This window comes from Poecilia latipinna, unplaced genomic scaffold (assembly GCF_001443285.1).
Source record: "Poecilia latipinna isolate Pla-1442-1.1 unplaced genomic scaffold, P_latipinna-1.0 Scaffold136, whole genome shotgun sequence".
NCBI lineage: Eukaryota > Metazoa > Chordata > Actinopteri > Cyprinodontiformes > Poeciliidae > Poecilia > Poecilia latipinna.
The window spans coordinates 15871-32902 of NW_015112752.1; the positions used below are offsets into that span (position 1 = coordinate 15871).

Sequence of the window (17032 nt, forward strand, 5' to 3'; positions counted from 1 at the left end):
GCCAACACAGCTGAGTTATTCCAGACTGTTTACATACAGAGAATGTGACATGAAATGACAAAATATATTTTTACAAGAGACAAAACAGGTTCAGTATAAGTGGCAATCCATCCATCATCTTCTCCTTATCTGGTGTTGGGTCGAGGAGGCAGCAGCCTAAGCAGAGGCCCAGATTTCCTTCTTCTCATCCACTTGGAAATGTAACTAGTTACTTATACTGTAGGCATCTGTACAACAAGCAGTTTTTGTTTACCATTCCAACAGGGATATTCTTGAAAACGACTAGTTCAGGTGGGCGGGTCATACCCAACAAGCAATAATTCTTCACAACCTTCTCTGTTAAAATTGACACAGCAGATTCAGTTGGCAAACAGTTGCTCATTTTGGAAAATGTGTTTTAACTATTTAGTATTAAAAGCAAAGATAAAGTCAAACTGGTTCCAAAAACATGGTACATAGTCACAAAAATACTGGAAACCAGTAAGCGCCTTAAAAGACAAAAACAAGAGCTCTGAAACTCTGCATTCATGTTTTATTAAGAAAATTGGGGTAGTGTGTATGAAAATATTAGGTACAAATAAAAGCCACATGGTAAAACTGAAAATGCACCAACAAGGGAGAGAGTGGATGATTGAGTGAGTTGGTGGTTAAACGGCAGGACAGATAAATGAACAGATGGGGTTGGGTGGGGCGGAGCCGGGGAACATTTCACGCAGCAGACCGTCGACGGATGACAAATGTTCCTCTCTGCAGCTGTCCTAGGTAGATCCTCATCTTTGTACTGTCGCTCGTCTTCCTCACCCAAATCTGGACAGCAAACACAGAAGGAGAGGAAGACCTGTCATTTATCAATGTCATGAAAGGATGTAGTGAATATCTGCACATCATGTTTTGTTCAGGCATACAACTACAAATAAGTTACATTTCCTAGTCTTAGTGTTACAGTGCTGGTTAGTGGTCAAGGTAAAGCAGGACTAAACCACGGTCCAGTTGGGTTTTACATCATATAATAAAATAAAAATAGTCTGGTCTCGATTCAAGAATCAACCTCAAGATTACAAAAACTTGATTTCAAGAATCAACCTCAAGATTACAAAAACTGAAAATTGTATTAGTTCCTAAATATATCACAACGCTAAAATAAAAATTATTTGTTCACTTTTGTTGCTTCCCTAGAATTGAAGAGAAAAGATATTGGCCGGATGCTGATCATCAAATGCCACAGTTTTATCAATCATCTCTGAGAGAAACCACAACTGTAAAAGCATCTGATTTAGCTGTGTCTTGGTATGTAGAATACAGCTGTGGGTTTAAAAAAGAAGACCTCAGAAAAGGTAGTTGCCAATCCTCCCAGGAGAGGAGGATCTGGCAAATCCTTCTCAAGGTCAGAGTGCACGGTTCAGAGAAATTGCCAAAGAAGAAGAAGGTTAGCATGTTCAATGTTAACGCTTATGTTAATAATAAAGACTCAACAAGCTTGACTTAAAAAGCCAGTTCTTTTCAAGTAGGATTTGATAGCCTGACATTAATTTGCAAATACAGAGGAGAAACCATAATAAAGTATCTTGACTGTAAGACACAGAGCGACACAGCAAGCACTGTGTTGGAGGGGTGATGATTTCAATTACAAAATAATTTAATGATCCCAATTGGAAATTAAATGTTGTTGTAACTCATTAAGTGAAGATTCTTCAAAAGAAAAGCAAAGTAGAATGGCCAGAGCAAGAGGAGAGACTGATGCTGCTAAAGGTGCTTCAACAAGCTGAGTCATGGTGAGCAAACAAAGCCTTTCCTTTCTGGATTCATCTTAGTCATTTCTGGTGGGTATTTGTATTCACTTGACATTAGCCTGAAATCATTTTCATAGTATATGAACTACATTAATTTACTATGTTACTTTATGTAAAAATCATACAAATTGATATAGGTATAATGTAGGTGATGATGAATAAAATGCATAAACTTAGGCTCATTTCTAATTTTATGAACTTATTGGAAAGTACATTTTTTGGAGCAAATTGTCTTCACACACAAAAAATACTTTTAGTAAACACATAACACAACAGTGGAGCAGAGTTGCTTTTTAACTACCGACACCTGCAAGTTTAAAGGATGCAACCAATTCAGCTAATCAGCCAAGAAATTAAGTAAATTACAATCCAACCACCGTCGACAACGCTTTACATCTCAGCTATAAAGGCTGCCCTAGATTTGAAATTTTCCTTGTTCATTTAAAACCCATAGCTTCAGTTAGTCATAAAGAACAGAGCATTTCATCAGCTGTTAAAGACAAAGGAGCTGCCAAATGACAAGATTAGAAATCTGCATTAGCATTTGACCTAAATTACAACTGAACCACGGAGTGAGCAGGGCTAATCACGTAGATCGCACTGACTGGTACACTAAAGTCGATTAGTCATTCTTGTACTAAAAAAGGTTTTAATGATCACAAAGCAAATGTAACTTAAAAAATTAAGTGTAGTAATAACATGAATAAATTAAACTTACCTCATTGGTCCCAACTGAGCTGATGACACAGCTAATCTTTGTGTTATCCTTTGATTCCAGGTAAATGGCTTGACTCTTATGGTACCTGTCCCAGTACAAAAAAAAAACAAAAAAAACATCAATTTGACTCAGTCGTAGTCAAGGAAGGAGACAGCAAAAAGTTGCAAAAGTAGTTTCATCAACCTAAACAAACCACATTTATCCTGAGAAAGCACCAAATAAATAACTGGATTAAAACATCCAAACAAAAAGTCTGGATATTTTTCCAAAAGGCTCCAAACTGTCAACGGACAAAGCGGAGCAAGAGAAACAGATTGGTGCTGAAAATATTTGATCATTAAGAGCCTACTGAAGAATAATGATGCATGCATCTCCCTGTGGCGCTTTGAGACAGCTTTCTGTCGTCGACGTCTTCTTCAGCCGCGAATAAATGAGACTTCGCCTTCAAAGGGATACAGCTCGCACCTCACAACTTGCTCCTCTCAACTTTCCGTGGCTACGGCAGCAGCTAATAGGGCAGAATTCTATTATCTTCTTCGCCTTTGAAAGGAATAGATGTTCTGACATTTCTGATTCAGACCTCCACTCTCAAACAGAAGGGTGTCAGGGCTGAGTCTGGCCAAGGATCCTTATTATCTTTGCATATAAATCAAAGGAGAGTGCAACACTGGTTGCTATGCAGACACATTACCCAAGAGGAGGTTTTCATGTTTATGTTTGATTCAAGCATTGGTATACATTCAGTAAAAACTGATGCAGTTTTCAGTAGGTGCGTTGAAGACCAAACACGTAGCAATGGGGCCATCTAGTGGTGGCAGATGTAACACGGGAGCAACTTAAATTACATCCTAGCAAACAAAGAGTCATGCTTTCTCTGATGACAGAGATAAAATCTCACCATCTTTTATCATAGTAAAGTTTCCCTTCCTCAATGCGGGCCTCGTAACGCTGGGAGGGGTTCTCCATGGGAGCGGAGGGGACGTGCTCAGGAGACGAAGGAGACACTGGACATGGTGACACAACCAGAAACATTACAAACACGCAGAAAAATCAGTTATATAAACAGCAGGTTTGTGTATCTGGTTTTGTTGAGGGGCCTCAGTTTCTTAACTGGATGTGAAGCCAGTTAAGAAAAGCCATAACAATTTCTCTTTTTGATTGTTCCAAATTGAATAAATTTTAGTCAGGCCAACAATGAAATTGATTTAATCAAGAGTATGCTTTGCTTGACCCTTAATATGCTATTATGGGAATAAAAATCCTCATTTTGTACCAAGGTCTTGCACATTCACTCCTTCCATTTCATATGTTGGAATACATAAAACCCAACCAGGTAGAAAGCCTCTCCTTTTCCCCCCAGACATTGCCAGTATTTGCTGCATAATGAAGGTTTTTCCAGTTGGGTTTACAGTTGACACCCAAAATAAGCCATTATTGACATGGAGGGACATGATTTGTAATCCATATTAATCATTGAAATTCAAATGTGGCTGAACTAAAACAATTCTGCAATTGATAATAAAACAACATTTAAAAACTTAATTTTGTCTTTATTCGGGTTTAACTTGTTTGAATTTAAAAAAATGTTTGATAAAAAGAAATGGACATGGGACAAGAAAGGAAAATCAGAAGAAATCTAGATGGAAAATGTTTTGCCCTACAATGAATATCAAGCGTTTCCCTTAAAATAAAGCTTTTAAAAATAATATTAGCCATTGAAGATGAGTTCTGACGTACCTGGTCGTTTCGGTGACTTTAGCTGTAAACCAAAAAAAGAAGTGATGAAATTATTTGAAATCAATTTTGCGAACACATAAAATTTATGTTAGAACTTCTGCGAAAACAGAAGGACAAACCTTATTAAGGGTTCTTAGGTCTTCCATTATCTGATCATCTGTTAATAAATAATTTAGCTGAGGTTTGAAGAGTCAAGGTCGACACGTCTTGCATTTTAATACATGGACCTATATTCTTATGTAGCTAATTGTACAGAGTTGATGGGAAGGATATCTGGTGCTGGTTTCCTTCGCTTGTCAGGGATTGGGACTGGATCATTGGGCCGCCTCCTCAGCTTCCTCGTCATAATGGGTTTCACCTCCATCGAGTCTGTTAATGACAGAAAACAGGATAATAATATTATCATTATACATTTTCAACCATAACTTGTTCTAAACTATGCCAGCTCTGATTGCATTCATCTGACTTCCTTAATGCTCTTTAGAGATTTGAGTTCCTATCATAGTAATGTATTCTGGATTATATGGAACCATCTCATCTAAGTCAATATGTCATGAAACGGGATAAAAAATGCTGAATGTGATGCTATCAGAAACTCATCTATCCTGCTGCTGCTGTACTCTGAGGTAACCAGTGGTATTCTAACGTACAAGCTGTCAAGTTCCATCGAAATGGTCGAAGTGAAGAAAAGTGAAATACACCGTCTGCAAAACCAAATTACAAGCTGCAATGTCAAGACCAGGAAAAGGAACATCAAAAGTCAGATTAGCAGAGGTGCAGAAGAAAAAGAAAACTGCTGTCAGTTTCTGAAAATTACTTTCTTCAAGCAGTATTAACAATTACCTAGCATCTTATTTTTTTTTTTTTACAGTAAAATGATTTTAATGTACAAAAAAGATCACTTCTTGTTTCAATTACTGGAAAATCCTAACAAATTAGTTTAAAAACAATCAGTTCTTCTAGCTGTCTTTTCATTTAGCACAGAAGATTGAAGTTTTAATGCAAGAAAAATGCTGACATTGAAAAGTATTTGAGAGAACTGTAAGCAAACAGAAATCTGGATTTTCCATGTTTGTTACTTTTGCCTGACAACTGGATATTATAGTCCAAACTCACTCAAAATATTCATTTTATTTACCGGTATTTCAATCCTTAATTAACAAACGTATTCATGTTTCCTTACCACCTGTTAGCTCCATTGTTAACTTCTCATTCTCAATCATCTTTTTCTTTTCCTCCAGCTCTGCGATTAGGTTTTCTTTCAGTTCAACTTTTTTATCATCAAACTCCTTCACCGCTGCCTTCTTTTCTTTTATGTAGTTCCTCTCCACCTGTTCTGTCTGCAGAAATTAAGCAGACAGTAACCACGCCTGCCTTTTAACTGAAGGGAAAAATAAAAATACAGAACCTTTTTTTTTTCCATCAAATCTACTTACCTCAAGGTGAAGAAACAACTCTATAAAGAAAAAAAGAAAAAAAAGATCACACTTAATTTCAATCTACAGTATGTGATCAAGCTCAAAGCTCTATGGATCGACATAGTTAGTTTTCTTGTTGTGAAATATTAATCACGTTTCCATCAAAGAAAATAATAGAATATTTTGGATCAAAAGCAATTCATGAACTAAAAACTACTGAGAACCAAAATGAATTTATGTTGCTGTAGGATGCCGATTGCATCAACCTGCCGCCTCTGATGGAGTAGATCAGCTGATCTGGATTCTTCTGGGATAGGTCACACATTTTTTATATTTTATATTGCATATTTACTGTCATGTGAAAAGTTCTCCACATGTGAACTATTACTGACAATAATAATTTCCTGATGAACTAGATTCTCCAGGCAGGAGATATAATGTTCTTGTCTAACAGCAAGATCATAAAAATGCTAAATCACATCTGAGCTAGAATGCATTCTACATGACCAATTAATAAACTTAGATTGCTGTGACTGGAAAACATTTTTCACACCTTTTAAGAGAAAAACTCATCCTACATTACTTCAACATGATCTGGTTCATCTCCTGGTGGACATTCAGATAAAACACCCACTAAAGTACAGATTACTCCAAAACGTAACCCGCTCTGAATATGGATGCATCAACATCAAAACGTGTCGTGCTCTTGCCTGCATTTCTTAGTCTCTCTTTGTACTGCTGGTCCAACTTCTTCATCCTTTTCTGATATTCCTGCAGAGTACCTGCAAGGACGAAAAATAAATCACAACTCTGTCTTTCTGTGTTATCCCTCATCTTACTGGCTGTTTTAATTCATTCTGAGGAAGACTGAACCTTGGACTTTTGTAGCTTTGAAAGAACAAACTCTACATTTCAAAAAGCAACAAAAACAGCACAACACATTCAACAATAGTTTCAGTCTGAACTCAAAGGACTCTGTGGGAGCAGCTGGTGTGGCTACACAACTGCAAACAGCACAGTCAGCAGCTCAGACACAGTAAGCATTCATAAACAAAAGGCAGACTAGATTATTATTTCTCATATTTAGCTGTTTGTTTCTTTTTCAGTTTTTGACCAAGAAGGCGTACTTATTTGAAGCTTTCTTTTGGTCAACATTGTGTCTAGGTTATTGTAATTATCATGTAACTAAATGTAGATAAAATGCACTCGTTTTCTGACATTCACTGAAAATAAAAACTTTATTTGCTACCTTCCTGCAGCTGCTGCAGCTGTCTTTTTAATGAGGCCAGCTTATCCTGGTACATTCTGCAAAGAAATGAATGACACAGATCATAATCAGAAACCTTTAACCTAAATTTATAGCAAGAAAGGATAATTCTCTTACTGTTCCTTGATTTCCACATAGTCCTCCTCATCATGTTTGGCAAGATCTGTCTCACTTGCATCTTCTGTGTCTGGAAGCAAGAATGACAGGAACTGAATTAAAATACTGAACTCTAAATTAAACTAACACACATATTTCAGGAGTTTTGTCAGCATGTTCGCTATGATTATCTCAGGCAGATTAAAGAACGTGCGTGACTCTAGTGAGGTAATGGTGAACATCCTTTCTTAGGATGCCCTCGGATGTGTTTGAATGGGAGATCACGTCCACATTTGTGAAACAACACGAGAAAAAGTTCGGCTAATGTGAATGTGGATAAAACCAGAAGTGCATTTCAGTGAGATTAATCAACCGACATTATCAATAACATTCCATGTCATTTCAAACTTTTAGCATTTGCCGCATCGGATGATTATCAGCTCATTTCAGTGGTGGTGCTGTCAGTCCCCCGGTAAAAAAAAAAAAAAAAAGACGCTAACGCTTTTCACCGATGCTAAACGTCGTGTCAAACTCAGAAGCAAAGTTTACAGACAAGAGACGAACTGAATCGGTTAGTTTTTATCTCAAAAGACAGAGAGAAAAGAAAGAAAAAAGGCCAAGTTAAGCTGACACAGCAAGTTTCATTTTCAGTTAGCATTTGTGTGCTAGCTGAAGTTAGCTCCGTCTGCTGTTAGAAGAGTAACCCGGCTGTAGCTCACAAGGACATCAGAAACACGCCAGAAGGAGCAAAACTACATAAAATAAACCAAGCTGTTCGTCTGGAAGTCAGTGTCAGAAGACTAGCGAACCTTGTAGTGTTGTCATCGCCTCGTTTTGTTTCTTGCCTTGCTTTAATAGAGATTCACCGCAATCCGTCTGGTCTGAGTGAGGAGTGTGAAAAGGGCACAGCAGTGGACACAGCAGGCAGGGCCAACCTGTCAGCGCTCACAGCTAACGTCACCGAGCTCAGTGGCTGCCTAATTATCAGTGCTTATCATGAGCAAAAACTACTGGGGAGGGGAAAAATAAATGATCACTAATATGGCAATGAATGAAAAAAGTTATCCCGTAATATTCCCCATCTTGAATACTGCTTCTTATTACATATATTGATAAATAAGTTTCATACGGGGTGATACAGTAGTTACAACGCATTAACAAATGGTATGTTAGAATGCCCTAAAGTTATTTTTTTTTATTTTCCTATGAATACATTAAAGATACACTAATCGTTCAGCACGAAATCGGAAAGTATTTTTTTCATTAATATGCTCTGAATGCTGTACAATAGCTTTATCATATTGATTAAATGCAACAAAACTAGCAACTCCCAACATTTTCAGTTCATAAACCAACAGCATCTAATTCCACCTACACACTTTTATGAGTTAAACAAAAATCAGCTACTGGTTCAGGACACATGCCTCTATAAAAACGTTGCAGTACATTTTCTCTCATTTGTCCTCCTATGTACTACAGCTCTTTAGGGAGTAAAAAAAAAACAACAAAATCCATCAGAATCAGCAACTCGAGACCTCAAAATCAGTCGGGGGCGGGGGGGAAGCTTGCATATCTAATAAATACCTATTATGAATTAAACACTAACCTAACTGAGATTGATTAGCTGAGGTTAATATCTCAGTGATCACCAGATCAAACACTGAAGGACACGTTTTTTCTCATCTTTATTAAAATGCAACAAGACTGAAAAGTCAAGTTTCTGGTCCGTAAGCATTCATCATATTTTCTGATCAGTATTTATTGGATTTAAGTCTTTGCTATACGGAAATTTCACATCATTCTAACAAAAATAAATACATATTTTTCCTGATATTTTATGTTTAAACATTTCCAGTCCAATCTCTTAACAGTGAAATAAATTTCCGCTAAACATGTCTTTACTATAAATAACCTTAATAAACTTACACACTATCTAAATGCTCACCGTCTAAATTCCCTGAATGGGTTTTCCGTTCTTACTGTCGAGTATAAAACATGCGGCTGAAGGAAAATTGTCTAAAGCATGAAAACCACCCACTTTTTTGTTGCAAATAATCATCTGGGTGGAGTCTATAGTTTGAAAGGGCACGCTAGCGAGTTACTGTACAAACAAGTCGTTGTTGATATTACTAGCTATGGGAACTAAAGGCAAAATTTACCCTAAACCAAATCACACATTGCAATTTAAAACACCTATTAGCAAAAGTAGTATTTTGAAACGTCTGGTTTGAGATGCGTATAGCTACATTTTTGCAAGAACCGCTCATTTCCGTTTCTTTTCCAAAGACTAGACGGAGCCCGACAGTTAATGTGTTGCTGAGGATTCCTTTAAACGTTACCTTCTTCTGAGTCTCTTCCCCTGAAACTTCGGTCATCATCGTCATCCACGCTATCGAGTTCCTCTTCGTCGTTGTAATAATCCACCATAGGAGAAATCAAAGTGGAAGCCATTTATCCGTGTGGATGTAAACAAACATGAAATAAACAATCGATTTGTGTTTTGCAGGCTTCTTGAAACTGCGCCTACAACTGACAGGACCTCTATATGCCAAGCTGTCCACGTATATGCCTGTACACAATTTATGTAAAAAAATAAAATAATATAGGGTTACACTGACTGTATTGAATAATTTAATTTAAGATAAGACAAACTGTGTTTCATAACAACGTACGCTTGACAAAAATAATATATTTACTAATTGTTTCAAGAGCGCTGGAATCTATGTAAACGACCAGAATGCCGATTAGAAGATGAGAACTCCGTTTCATTTTTGAGATCCAAATAGTTTGGCTCAGCTACCAACAGGAACTAACTGTGTCGGTTCTCAAATGATTCATTATCTGATATTGATACTAGTTTTGATTATGCAGGTCATGTTTCTGTATTTAATTGTACAAGGCACACATCACAACTGTTACCATATGTGGCACATCTTTACAGAATTTACCTACATTTCTTAACGAAAAATAATGCTTTCAGGTGAAAAACTGGGTCACATCGTTCATTCAAAGAGCTGGCAAACTCACATGGCTCGGTTACTATCAGCACATTTTTAATAAACTTAATTTGGCTTGATCACTGTCAAGTTTGGTGTGATTAAAAAAAAGACACATCACCAGCTTCAAACTTCAGATTGAGCCTGGATGTTATTTTGACTCTCCTTATTTTAAGATGTTATAGTTAATAGTAAGTTTTTAAATACAGTTCTTTTTCTTCCTTTTTTAAATTGCAACCTTTAAAATACAAATATGCAGAAAACGTAATGGTTTTGTTAATCTGAATACAGGTTTTTAAAATTTTAATACAAATTAAGTGGCCTTTTTTTTACTCTTACTTGAGTTATTTCATGGATATTTACTTGAAGTTCCTCGTTATGAGGACAAAAAAACTTAAGTTACAACAGCAGATGGCAGCATTGCATCGAGTATATTTTATTTCTTTCCTGGAGTTGCAACAGAATCGGGTATGACTCAGGTCATGCATCTTTAATGATTTGCGAAGAAAATAAGGAGCAAGCTTTCTGATCATTTATTTTTATGGGAGGGATAGTTTTGTTTTCGTTAAAGCAACTTTACTCTGACGCTAAAATATGTGCATTTGATCTTGTTAAACGAGCACAGACCATCTCAATAATGTATGAATATATTAGAAAAAAAAAAACTTAAGAAAGAAACCCAAAGCGCACATCCTCCAGCGGTCCCCTCAGCAGGCAACTTTATTTCCGCCTGCCTGTCAAAGTAACTGTCAAACACGAGCGAGGGGTTGTTCTGCTCTCCCGCGGCTCCGTCATTCAGGAAGTCTAGACCAACTGACAGCACTTCGCGAAGTCGCACCGACATCTTCAAAGTCGGACTAAACACTTTCTGAAGTACGCATTATCTTTTTCTTTTCTTTTTTAACCTGGACGACTTTCACAAAAGGTGAGCGGCTTTCCCCCCTTTGATGTTGCCACCGTTTGTCAGTTAACAGCTTGCGCTAAAGCCTCGCGCTCTCAAACTGAACTGACACTTCCTCTCGTGTCTGCGGCTAAGCTACTGTAGCTAAATGTCAGAGGGTAAAAAAAAAAGTGGGTTCTATTGAGTACATTGAAGTTGGAGATGGTCACCGTCGTTTTGGTTTTAGTTCGGCTTGTTGTCTGAACGCCAGTCCACTCAGAGGTGGTGAGTAGGTAACACAGACACCAGCATCGCTGGGTTTAAAGTGCGTAGGTTTGTCTTTTTAATGGTCATAACGAAGTGTTCATTCTCGCTTCTCTGCACCTGCTCATAAATATATTTATGTTTATATAAGGAAAAAAAGCTACGCCGAAATGTGCATGTTTTACACCTGGAACTGACGAGGGAATACGCTTTGGTGTTTGGTTTGCTCCTTTTGGAGGGGGTGAGTACGCTGAGCCAACGGGTGACAGGTTGTAGTGGAAGTGTAAAGCTGAGGGGGGGTTGTAAGACGACAATGCGACTGGATGTTGTGGGAACTTGTCCTGTGTGTAATTTTAGCACTGTCATGCAGTGCATTTCGGTGTGTAAGATCAGAAATGACTGTGGTACCTTCCATTGTAGCCTGCCTTGTTGTGAGTGAGATTTTACTATCAGTGCGTAGTCACAATGGATATTGAGACAGCAACGTCCGCCACAACATGACCCCGAACCTCATTTTGGTTCATATGTCTGCGCTCGTTTATCAGTGTTTAGCATAGTATTTTTATGCTCTTAATTTTAGGTCAATGTTTCATTCGTTGTCTGCGACAATAATAATAAAAAAACGCACGTCATTTGTTATTTCGTACTTGAAATAATTTTCTCATGTCGTCACTTGCAGACAGACTTATGCTTGCTTAAATTTACAGCTTTGACAAAACGTTAGGCATGCTCGACGCTGTGGAAATGGCAGATGTAGATGGCAAGCTGAGCACTAAAACCCAATCTGACCCAACATGATGTCATCTCTTGTGTGAGTGAGCGAGAGGCAGCAGGAGCCGCGTTACAGAGCTAAACTGTGTCATTTGTAAAGATTTATTTTAAGAAGCCTGCCCACGGAGTTAAAGACAGGAATCAACAGAAAGATCTGTAATCCTTCACTATGACATTGAAACTGCATGTCATTCAGATTGATTTACGGTATTTTTAGACGTTTTGTTTCCACTTTGTAGCTTAACAGGATTGCAGTAGTTGAAAACAAATGTAAACTCAATTTACTTCCTTTGCATAATAGGCTGGTGCACGGTTGGCTGGAAAGGATGCTGCTCTACCTAAGCACATACAGGAAATTGTATGTTTTTTTTTTCTTCTTCCTCTTGAGGTTTCTGATTTTCCTAGTAGGTTTCAAAGCACAGTTATGTGGGTCCTTTCATATCTCCTAGTTACCTTTTAACCATGCCCTGATAGTCGGAACAGAAAGTGACACACTTCCTTGTGTCACTTGTGATATGCAGGACAATTCACTGTTTATGATCCTAACTTGACCGTGTAATTTGCAAATAAATGTTGCTCTGTCTTATTCTGATTTTTGTCAGTGTACTGGGGTACATATTATATAGTGTAGAACAGCAAATATAGAGATTCTGTGCCTGATTTTTCTATCACCGATTTAGTAAGGGTATTGATTCAGATTTTGAATGATAAATGTCAATCTTTTATTTTACTTCGTTGCAAAATTGTGTGTGTCTTCTCAGAATAGGTATAGTAGAACAAAAAGATGATTTCTATTAAAATGTCCAAACATAAAAAAAAAAAAAATATATATTTCTCCATACCTGAGTATCTACAAATACTGTTTTGTACATTATCCTACAAGATTATGTAAAACAAAGATTTATATTCTTATCCATTTTACTGTTAATTTCATGTGTTGCCTCTACACATGAACCTTTGTGTTGTGATCAGTCATTTTTTTATATTACGACCAGAGGCAACATCACGCTGTTTGTGTGAGAGAGCAAGAAGATTTACACAGTAACAGAATTTTACTACTTTAAGACAAAGACTTGATTATTGAGTTGATATTTCAAAGCATCTTTGCCGCCAGATATTAGCGAAGTTAGTGTTACTAAAGGCAACTGCCATGTGTATTTCCTGTAGAAAAGTTTAAACTTTCATGAGATTTCTTAATCCAGACAGAATTTGCTTAACAGGGGAAGCCAGAGCAACGTTGTTGTCATATGTTCACCTTTCTGTTATCTGATGATCTACTCATTGTAGCTGTCTGAATGAACAGCCAACATGCCTTTATTGAAAATATTCTTCCTTTCTAAAAGATTTTTAACATCTTTTGTCCACACATCTTCACTGCATTTTAACATACCTTTGCTAGCTAGCTAGCTTTATGCATCCATCATGGATTAGTGTAAATTTATTTCTTGTTAGCTGAACAAAGTTTGTACATTTCTGTGGAGATATGGACCTTAAATTGTATTCATAGTGGTCTTAAAAAGGTCTTGTAACATCTTAAATTTGAGTTGATTTCTCAGTATTTTAGTCACCAGATTTAGGGTTAAATAGTCTTTTAATTTCATTAGCATTTTCTAGTCGCATGATTTTCCCTGTCTGCCAAAAGTATGAATAATTTTGGGCTTCCATATATAATTCTACAAACTCCATGATCTTGTTTAAACCAAGCCACCAAATTATTTGTACTTGCAGTCATGTTGTTATTGTAACTATCTCTTGTGTCCCAGGATATTAAGTAGCAACCAGAATGCTTTTGCTTTGATGAGCTGTAATAAGAACACAGTCACTAAGCAATATGGTGTTATTGCTACTTTGTTACTGTTTGATGCCAAGTTTAAAAAAAAACCTTGTTTGCATCTATCACTTCCTAATAACAGGAAGCTACAACAAGAACAGACTCTTTTATAACACACTTTGAAGACAGAAATTTGTCCTGAAGTAGGTGGCTCAGTTGATGTGAAGGAAGGAGTGAGGCATCATGGGAGGTTCAAATTGAGCCACCTCCGAGCCATCAATGGAGGGTGCCAGAGAGCCCCTTTTGTGAATGGGGTCAAAGCTGGGGTGTCACAGGCAGCACCCCCGCTATTACCCTCATTGTTAGCATCTTACGTACAGCCTCTGTGTTTCAGGTGTTGCTTATCTAAGCTCATGTTGTGAGACGGTTGACTGTCGAGTTTGAGTTGCCTTTGCAGCGATATCACAGTATCTTTTAATAAAAAAAAAATGTAATGTTTCCCTACTGGCTAATACAAAATTAAGCAAGCCTAAAAACAAAATTGCTCATGTAAGGTTACTGCAGCCTGTGGCATTGACATTCATACTTTGCATAGACAGACACCACAAATGGATGAGTAACAAGATAAAAAGCATGTTTTTTGTGCAATGGTGGTATTCAGTAAAAACAATTTCAGCTCTTGAAGTCTAGAGGTATTTATAATAATTTTCTTAAAGCTTAGGGACACTGCAAAGCTTCATGTAACTTAAGCAAAAAAGGATGTGGAAAGATGGGATATCATTAGATTACTTAAAATTGTTCATCCTATGCTATTTTGAGACAAGTCAGATCCAGTTTGGATCTGGGATGGATGGAAACCAGTAGGATTTGCTCATTATTGTCCTTGGTCACCAGGGTAAATACTATTAGCAGAATAAGCTGATGAAATGTTTTTCTCTGTTGTAAGCATTGAAAACATAGAGGAACATACTGAAAATCAAAGCTTGTAGAGTTATGTGTGAACCATGGCTTTAATAGTATACAAACAGATGGTATGTCAAATCTGAATTCTTGGTCAAAATTTCAGCTTCAGAAGATATTCAAATGGATTTTTTTTTTTTTTTTAAATTTTAGAAATTCGCTGTTAACTGCAATTATTAGCAATCTTTGGTGTTTTATTTTTTATTGGTCAAAGAGGGAAATTATGGAAGTTTTTAAATATTGCAATAACTTTAAAGGAAATATTTTCTTTCTTTTTTTCTACCTAATAACATCCTTCCTAACACATCTGATACAAATTTTAATTAACTTTCTAAATATAAACAATAGGAAAGCATCATGCCACTGTAATGTTTTTCACCTGAACTGAAAACAATGTACTTGTTTCTATCCACATTTCTAGGGGCTAAAAACAATGATTTGTTCCATTTTTCAAAGTCAGTATTAGTAGTGTTGGTTATCTATGCGATAGGACCAGAGCCTATCAATATTAAAGTGATGCTTCCAGGCTTAATGTTCTGCAGTGATATGATAACATAGGCATGCTGCCTTAGATGACAAGGAAAATGTTGCTCTCCCTACCCCCAATTTCTCTTGCACTTGCAGATGTGCTCATGCGTACTGCTTTTAATGATGATTTCAAAAGACAGCAAAACTCTGCACTGCTACAAGATGTTGGTCTTGTGAAGTCAGCAGGAGGAGAACCAGCGTATATATTTGGTAACTGGATTAATCAACAGCTATAATGGCACCTATTGTTGTAATAGGAATTTTAAGAGCAATATTAAGCCATCCTAAAGATGGCTGTAATTGATTTGATTGATCATCTCGTAGTTTTAAGGTCTTTTATTCATTCTACAATCAATTCATTCATTTAATTAATATATTGTTTCATGTCTGCAAATGCTCTTGAGTTTAAAGGAGCAGTATTATGTAAAATTTACTTTTGAGCTTTACATCTTGTTATAATGTTATTCTTTCATCAAAAATAAACCTGGAGTGTTGCCTTGATTCTTTCATGTATGTTTGAGAAGTCCTTTAATGTCCTGTGGCAACCATTCAGTTGTGCAAAACACCTGGATGGGACAGAGCATCACCTTTGAAGACGAAGCTCCTTTTCGGAACTGCAGTTTTCAGGTTTCCGAGCTTCAGTACTACAGACCACCTCTTTCCCGTGTTTCCTCACTCAGCTCCTTCAGACTAGCCAGCAGAAGTTAGCCAATTCCTGGTTGAACTGCGCATCACCTCAGCACATCAATTGAACTCAGCTGAGCTTCTCGGTGCAACGCTGGTAAAAACAATAAAGGGTTAATGGAGGAGAGATGTGATGACTTCTTGAGGGTGGAGTTGCAAAAAGAGCAAGAGTTTCTTAAAGAGACAAAGGCCCAGTTTCACAGGGTTACATCACGAAGTCAAATCTCTTAAGTTATATTTTATATATATAGCATTTCTATAACAACTGTAGGTAAAATATTTGTGCTATAAAATGGCACCACATACCTGGAAAACACATAACACTGCTGCTTTAATGAATAATTAGAGACAATTTCTTCTGCATGGTATTCCTAGATTTAATGGAAACAGTGTATTCGCACCACTGAATGTAATCCCACTCATCGGAAAAATGTAGAATGGGTCCAGTCATGACCCCAGCAGCAGATGCGTACCTGAGTCACAGTCTTGGTTCTCCAAATGTTGTCTCAGAGGGAAAGAAACTGTGTTGCAGCATATGCACACTGATCAAATACCTTTAAAGTGACTGTTCCACCTCTGCTGTTCACTCAACACCTTGTAATGATGACAAACCGTCTTAGTCTGAGCAGTTGCTTTAGATCTTTGGTCAGCTGGAAGATCAAGCTGTCATCCTTTGAAGTTTATTGTAATGAAAATGTTGTGCACATGAAAAGGAATTCATTGCAGTTTATTTCATGAAAGCCCATTTGGGGGCACATGATCACCTGTAGTGACCCTCTGGTTTTTTTGTTTTTTTTTTACGTTTTACAAGCGCTCCTCTGACACATCTGGCTTAAACACACAATTTATTGTCATTTTATACCATATAAAATAAGAAATATTGCCCTGGTAATCACACCTCTCGAGCATTACCTGTTCTGTTTTCCATTGTTTTTTCTTTCTTCAGAATTTGTTATAAAGAGGCATTTTGAAAAGTTGGTTGCAGTGGGTGTGGAAAGTTGGGATGAGTGACTTCATTACAGCCCTCTATTACAAGAATGTCTCGAATCCTCTGGGCCAAGTTGCAGCTGTGGCCATGAGTTGTCCCCACCCCCCCCACCCTCCCCCCCCACCCTCGCCCCTCCTCTACACTTTTTTTCAATTCTGTTTCAA

The 17032-nt window shown here is 37.3% G+C and overlaps 2 protein-coding genes across 8 annotated transcripts in view; one reads left to right on the plus strand and one right to left on the minus strand.

Moving 5' to 3' along the window:
* Positions 1-512: 512 nt before the first annotated feature.
* suds3 (SDS3 homolog, SIN3A corepressor complex component) lies at positions 513-9582 on the minus strand. 2 transcript variants are annotated; one of them, XM_015028796.1, is made up of 12 exons: positions 9366-9582; positions 7048-7117; positions 6913-6968; positions 6374-6445; positions 5682-5701; positions 5429-5585; positions 4519-4614; positions 4365-4426; positions 4246-4267; positions 3407-3512; positions 2509-2593; positions 513-807 (listed from the first exon to the last, which is right to left on the minus strand). In XM_015028796.1, the coding sequence occupies exons 1-12, from the start codon at positions 9475-9477 to the stop codon at positions 709-711; spliced, it is 957 nt and encodes a 318-aa protein (XP_014884282.1). In that variant the 5' UTR covers positions 9478-9582; the 3' UTR covers positions 513-708. The 2 variants fall into 2 exon arrangements, with proteins under 2 accessions (XP_014884282.1, XP_014884283.1); XM_015028797.1 differs by lacking the exon at positions 9366-9582 and adding an exon at positions 7836-7973.
* Positions 9583-10738: 1156 nt separating this feature from the next.
* The window catches only part of taok3a (TAO kinase 3a), a 69335-nt gene continuing 63041 nt past the window's right edge, over positions 10739-17032 (plus strand). For 3 of the 6 annotated variants that reach the window (XM_015028803.1, XM_015028802.1, XM_015028799.1), the window contains exon 1: positions 10739-10947. The gene's annotated coding sequence lies outside the window, so the exon portion shown is untranslated. The other 3 variants (XM_015028804.1, XM_015028801.1, XM_015028800.1) reach the window with 3 other exon arrangements.

What these genes read in the sequence shown, in the direction of transcription:
- suds3 (XM_015028796.1), bottom strand. Translation starts at nt 9,477, where the DNA reads ATGGCTTCCACTTTGATTTCTCCTATGGTGGATTATTACAACGACGAA. An exon ending in AGTTGTTTCTTCACCTTGAG is followed by an intron (nt 5,586 to 5,681) that starts GTAAGTAGATTT and finishes TAATTTCTGCAG; the next exon opens with ACAGAACAGGTGGAGAGGAA. An exon ending in CTTTACTATGATAAAAGATG is followed by an intron (nt 2,594 to 3,406) that starts GTGAGATTTTAT and finishes GTACTGGGACAG; the next exon opens with GTACCATAAGAGTCAAGCCA.